This window comes from Nematolebias whitei, chromosome 1 (genome assembly GCF_014905685.2).
Source record: "Nematolebias whitei isolate Nwh7 chromosome 1, NemWhi1, whole genome shotgun sequence".
NCBI classification, from domain to species: Eukaryota; Metazoa; Chordata; class Actinopteri; order Cyprinodontiformes; family Rivulidae; genus Nematolebias; species Nematolebias whitei.
The window spans coordinates 79,225,449-79,231,597 of record NC_056498.1 but is presented as its reverse complement, the minus strand read 5'-3'; the positions used below and the strand labels follow the sequence as shown (position 1 = coordinate 79,231,597).

At 46.6% G+C, this 6,149-nt stretch overlaps 1 protein-coding gene across 1 annotated transcript in view; it reads left to right on the top strand.

The window, feature by feature from the left end:
* Positions 1 to 755: 755 nt before the first annotated feature.
* znf318 (zinc finger protein 318) overlaps positions 756 to 6,149 on the top strand; it is a gene marked incomplete at its 5' end in the record, with an annotated part of 39,758 nt that continues 34,364 nt past the window's right edge. Inside the window, 1 exon segment of the mRNA XM_037680728.1 lies at positions 756 to 865. Within this exon segment, the coding sequence (XP_037536656.1) occupies positions 756 to 865 (110 nt within the window).

Genomic DNA, 6,149 nt, shown 5'->3' with positions numbered 1-6,149 from the left:
ATCTTGATTAGATAGAAAGGTGCTATATAAGAACAGTCCATTTACAATATAGTAGGTCTGTCTGGATTATCTCGCAACCTGAAAATTAAACAAATACACAAAGGCATATGTAATTTCTCAGTAAAAACAGGAATCGAGGACCTGACACCGTCCCTTAAGGGGCATTAAAGTTGTAATTTCTTTAAAAGCCTCCAGCTGATTTTCTTCAAACTTGGTGAGAAACATCCATTACATGTGTAAGAAAACATAGGTGAAATGTTGCTTTTTATTATTTAATTCGTTTTTAAACTGTGGTGCATGCACAAACGCAACCCAGCCATAAAGGCTGTTATAATCGGGCGCGCTGGATTTGAGCTAGGGCAAGCTTTCAGATCCAAGGAAGGCTTTACCATGGTCGTAGTTGTGGGGTCTCAATAAGATCAACAGAAAACAATAAAATTGTTGCAAAAATATTGTCATAAGTTAATTAAATGTAAAATAGTTCTTGTTTTTTTTTCTATTAGTAACCTATAACAATTAAAGTGAAAAGTCTGAAACTTTTTGTGGGACACATCTGAAGAGGTTCCTGTCTTAATATAAATTCATAAATCCTTTGAGAACCTGAGCCTGTTGTCCAACAATGATTGAATAAATCTGAGTCTGGTGCGTTCAAGTACACACTTTGAGTTGGGGACATTATTAAAAGGTTCTAATAAATTTGTTGGTCTGTATTTAATTAGTTCAAGTTTTAAAGTTGTTTTATGTTTGTGTTTCAGAGGCCTCCCTCTCAATGGGGACCGGGTCCTCAGGACCGCAGCATGGTTATCACTGTGGGGAATGAGCTGACCGGACCGTCTGGATCTGCCCCCCTTCGTCATCATGACAGGTAGACCACCTGAACAGGACTGAAGACTGATGGTTACTACAGTGGCACAATCTTCTAATAATGATGAGAAATAAAATAAAAGATGATGGGGGAGTGGTGGTGCAGAGGCTAGAGAAAGTGAGCCTGTGATCACAAGGTCGCCGGTTTCACTCCCCGGACCGACAACATCAAAATGTGGGTGTGAAAGGTGACACACCCACACCTGCCTCCACCCTCATTAGCTCCACTCTGGACCCTTGAGCAAGACCCTTAACCCCCACCATCTGCTCCCCTGGTCACCCTAGATGGCAGCTCTCTGCTCCACACAAAGAGGGCTGTGGTAGCTCGGTGGTCTGTGGTTGTATCAGGAAGGACATCCATCCATTTTCTTCCGCTTATCCGGTGTCGGGTCGCGGGGGTAGCAGCCTAAGTAGGGAGGCCCAGACTTCCCTCTCCCCAGCCACTTGGTCCAGATCCTCCGGGGGAATCCTGAGGTGTTCTCAGGTCAGCCGAGAAACATAGTCCCTCAAGCATGTCCTGGGTCTTCCTCTGGGTCTCATCCCCGGTGTGACATGTCCAGAACACCTCAACAGGGAGGCGTTCAGGAGGCATCCTAAACAACGCCCGAGCCACCTCAACTGGCTCCTCTCAATGTGGAAAAGCAGCGGCTCTACTCTAAATCCCTTCTGGATGATCAAGCTTCTCACCTTATCTATGGTCATGAGCTTTGGGTTGTGACCGAAAGAACGGGATCTCAGAAACAAGCGGCCAAAATTAGTTTTCTCCGCAGGGTGTCTGGGCCCTCCCTTAGAGATAGGGGTAGGAGAGTAGGTTGAACAGAAAATTGAGAGCTTCAACATTTGACTCAGTTCTCTCTTCACCATGGCAAACCGGTACAGCACCCGCTTCACTGCAGACACCGCACCTATCCTCCGATCGATTTCTCACTCCATTATTCCCTCATTTTTCCCTCATTCGTGAACAAGACCCAAAGATACTTAAACTCCTACACTTGAGGCAGGACCTCCTCCCCAACCCAGCGAGGGCACTCTAACCTTCTCCGGCTCAAGACTATGGCCTCGGATTTGGAGGAACTGATCCTCATCCCAGCCGCGTCACACTCGGCTGCGAACCGCTCCAGCGACAGCTGTAGATAACGACCTTATGAAGCCAATAGGACCACATCATCTGCAAAAAGCAGAGACGCGATCATAAGGCCACCAAAATGGATCCCCTCAACACCTTGGCTGAGCCTAGAAATTCTATCCATAAAAGTTATGAACAGAATCAGTGACAAAGGGGCAACCTTGGCCGAGCCCAATTTTCACCGGGAATGAGCCCTAACATCCCGTATCAAAGGGCCTGGTACCCCATACTCCCGGAGTACCCCCCAGAGAGTTCCCTGAGGGACGTGGTCGAATGCCTTCTCCAAGTCCACAAAGCACATGTAGACTGGTTGGGCAAACTTCCACGCACCCTCCAGGACCCTGCTGAGGGTGTAGAGCTGTTCCGGTGTTTCACAACCAGGACAAAAACTGCACTGCTCCTCCTGAATCTGAGATTTGACTATCTGACAGACACTTCTCTCCAGAACCACCAAATAGACCTTACCAGGGAGGCTTAAGACTGTGATCCCCCTGTAGTTGGAACACACCCTACGGTCCCCCTTTTTTTAATAGGGGGACCACCACCCTGGTCTGCCAATCAAGGGGAACTTCCCCCAATGTCCACGCAATATTGCAGAGTTATATAAGCCAACACAACCCTACAACATCCAGAGCCTTAAGGAACTCCTGGCAAATCTCATCCACCCCTGGAGCCTTGCCACCGAGGAGCTTTTTAACCACCTCGTTAACCTCAGCACCAGAGATTGGAGGACCCGACCCAGAGTCCCCTGGCTCCGCTTCCTTAGTGGAAGACGTGCCGGTGGGATTGAGGAGGTCTTCAAAGTATTCCGCCCACCGACCCACAACATCCCGAGTTGAGGTCAGCAGCATACCACTCCCACTATAAACAGTGTTGATGGTGGACCAGAATTGCCTCGAAGCCGTGCAGAAGTCATTCTCCATGGTCTCTCCAAACTCCTCCCATGCCCGAGTTTTTGCCTCGGCGACAACCCGAGTCGCATGTCGCTTGGACTGCCGGTACCCATCAGCTGCTTCCGGGGTCCCACAGGCCAAAAAGGCCCGATAGGACTCCTTCTTCGGCCTGACAGCATCCCTCACCGACGGTGTCCACCACCGGGTTCGAGGGTTGCCGCCGCGACAGGCTCTGACAACCTTGCGGCCGCAGCTCCAGTAAACTGCCTCGACAATAGAGGCACGGAACATGGCCCACTCGGACTCAATGTCCCCCACCTCCCCCAGAACATGTTCAAAGTTCCCCCGGAGGTGGGAATTAAAGCTCTGTCTTGCAGGAGACTCTGCCAGACGTTCTCAGCAAACCCTTAAAATACGTTTGGGTCTGCCAGGTCTGACCGGCATCCTCCCCCACCATCGGAGCCAACTCACCACCAGGTAGTGATCAGTAGACAGCTCCGCCCCTCTCTTCACCCGAGTGTCCAAGACATGTGGCTGCAGATCAGATGAGACGACGACAAAGTCGATCATCCAACTGCGGCCTAGGGTGTCCTGGTGCCAAGAGCACATAGGGACACCCTTATGCCTGAACATGGTGTTCGTTATTGACAATCCATGACGAGCACAGAAGTCCAACTACAGAACACCACTCGGGTTCAGATCAGGGGGGCCGTTCCTCCCAACCACACCCCTCCAGGTCTCACTGTCATTGCCCACGTGAGCATTGAAGTCCCCCAGCAGAACAAGGGAGTCCCCAAGAGGTGCACTTTCCAGTACCCCTTCCAAGGACTCCAAGAAGGGTGGATAATCTGAACTGCCTTTTGGTGCATAAGCACAAACGACAGTCAGAACCCGTCCCCCTACACGTGGGAGGCCACCCTCTCATTCATCGGGGTGAACCCCAACACACAGGCACTAAGATGGGGGGCAATAAGTATGCCCACTCCTGCTTGATGCCTCTCACCAGGAAGGACATTCAGCATAAAAACAATCATCAAGTCTTCTTGCGAGTTATTTCGATGTGGTGAGCCCTGAAGAAGGGAGCATCTGAAAGAAGAATAAAAGAAGTATAATAATACATTAATTTTTCTATTCTTACTTGGATCTATTTTGTTTGTCTTTTAATAACTTTCATATAGCATTTTTATATTATAACACTGCTGTGTTAAAGAGAGAAAGAGACTGGGCAGAGTTTCTGTTCTGAAGAAGTTTTTGTTTCTTGTAGGACAGATTTATAGTTAAGCGCCTGCCTTTCTCAACAAAAACACCAGTGATCAAACCTGTTAGAAGGTAAGGTCTATTGACTTAGAGCTGGTCACATGTGAGTACAGGGTTTCCCCATAGGTTGTTAATGACAATCACTTTCTGGAGGTGTGGCCTGCTCTGAAAGTGTGTGTTGCCCTGAGCTCGGCACTATTTTGTAAGAAGCCACTATTGTGTATGTGTGTCCTCTGATGGCCTCAAATGATTGAACATGCTAACATTTTGTACATTGTGAATCTCAAAAGTGCTGCATTTCAAGAATCATATAAACAAAACAACAGACCTTAAAATCACTAAAATCTGTTAGGGTCACGAAAACAACAAAAACTATGTGTTTAGTTATTTTTTCTTAAGGATTCTCCGAGTTTCTGGTTTCTTCAGGTGGGTTGAGGAGGAGCACAGGTAAAATACTCATTCCTCAGTGGTTCTGGGTTTAGTTCTGTGAACCTGAAGACGGATGAGCTGTTAGAAGGCTCCATGCCTCAGCATTTCAAGGCTTAAGCCCTCGGTGTACTCCAGCGTACGCGAGTCCGTGGAGGTCCACGCGTACCGGATTTGAGTCGAAGTGGACGCCCACAGGGCATGTCCGCGCAAAGCTCAATTTTTACGTACTCAAACTCTGTGTCGCACAATAAACTGCCCGGCGACGGACTGTTTTGTATGCGACACCAATGTATTAAATTACCCTTTTCATCCCTAATCTGGCCTTTTCTTTTGTTGTTTTGCCAAGAGGCAGTAGGCATGTCCGCAAATGACCAATCGGCAACCTCAATTTGTCCCCAAGGTAAACGCCTTTTGTCTGCGGAGCTGCTCTGCAGCCGCTCAGGGTAGATGTTTGAGTATGAAGTCTCAACCCTCTGTGGACAGTGCGCTGTTTCCGTGCGGCTGACAGGACGCGGGAGTATACTGGAGCCTTTAGTATGTCTGAGTTAAGTTTGTTACAACTCTTTGAGCTTGTTAATAGAAATGTATCTTAAAAGGTTTACTGACAAGAAATAAGTCCAGTCTTTCGTACCCCGCCAATCATGTTCTGTGTGCATTCATGACCTACTTGTTTTCTCACTTGTTACCTGTTCAGGATGTTGATTGCTCCTCAGACTGAGTCCAGTCCATTTTAAGAAAATAGGATCTACATTCAGAGCCAAATTATTTCAATCATTCATCCAGAAGCAAAGTAACTATAGACCTCTCCCTCTCTGTTGTCCGTCTTTAACCTTTTGGTTAGCTCTTTTGTCCCATCTCTCCCATCAGTGGATCAGGCAAAGAGCCCGAGGGAGTCTGTAGGCCGCTCCTGTATCTAGTTTTTGCTGTTGTTGTCTTGGGTTGGAGCTAGGGATGGGGGTCCAATCTGGTATCTGTGTCCGATACCAGCATAATTTACGTATTGGATTTTTCCGATCTAACCTGCAGAGATTTCCGATCCATGATGCATGTCTGTGTCTGCTGAAATGTCTCCACATGTGATTCCCTGCCGGCTGCTCTGCAAATTGGCTTCAAACTATGGAATGGATTTCTTGAACGGAGGCGTGTCTCATGAAACCCAAAGTAATAAGATCGGTGGGATTTCCTGAATGTGAGGTGTCACATTCAGGAAATCCATTTCAATGTTTGCAGCCAGCTAAAACGTGAGGGCTGAGCAGCAGCCCTGTGACTAACCAAATTTCATCAAAACATGTCTGCTCTGTGAAAGTATTTTACATATATATGTATATATACATATATATATGTATATGTATATGTATATATGTGTATATGTATATGTATATATGTATATATGTGTGTATATGTATATATGTGTATATATGTGTGTATATGTATATATGTGTATATATGTGTGTATATGTATATGTGTGTGTATATGTATATATGTATATATTTTTGTATATATATATGTATATATGTATATATATATATATGTATATATATATATATGTGTGTGTGTGTGTGTGTGTGTGTGTGTGTGT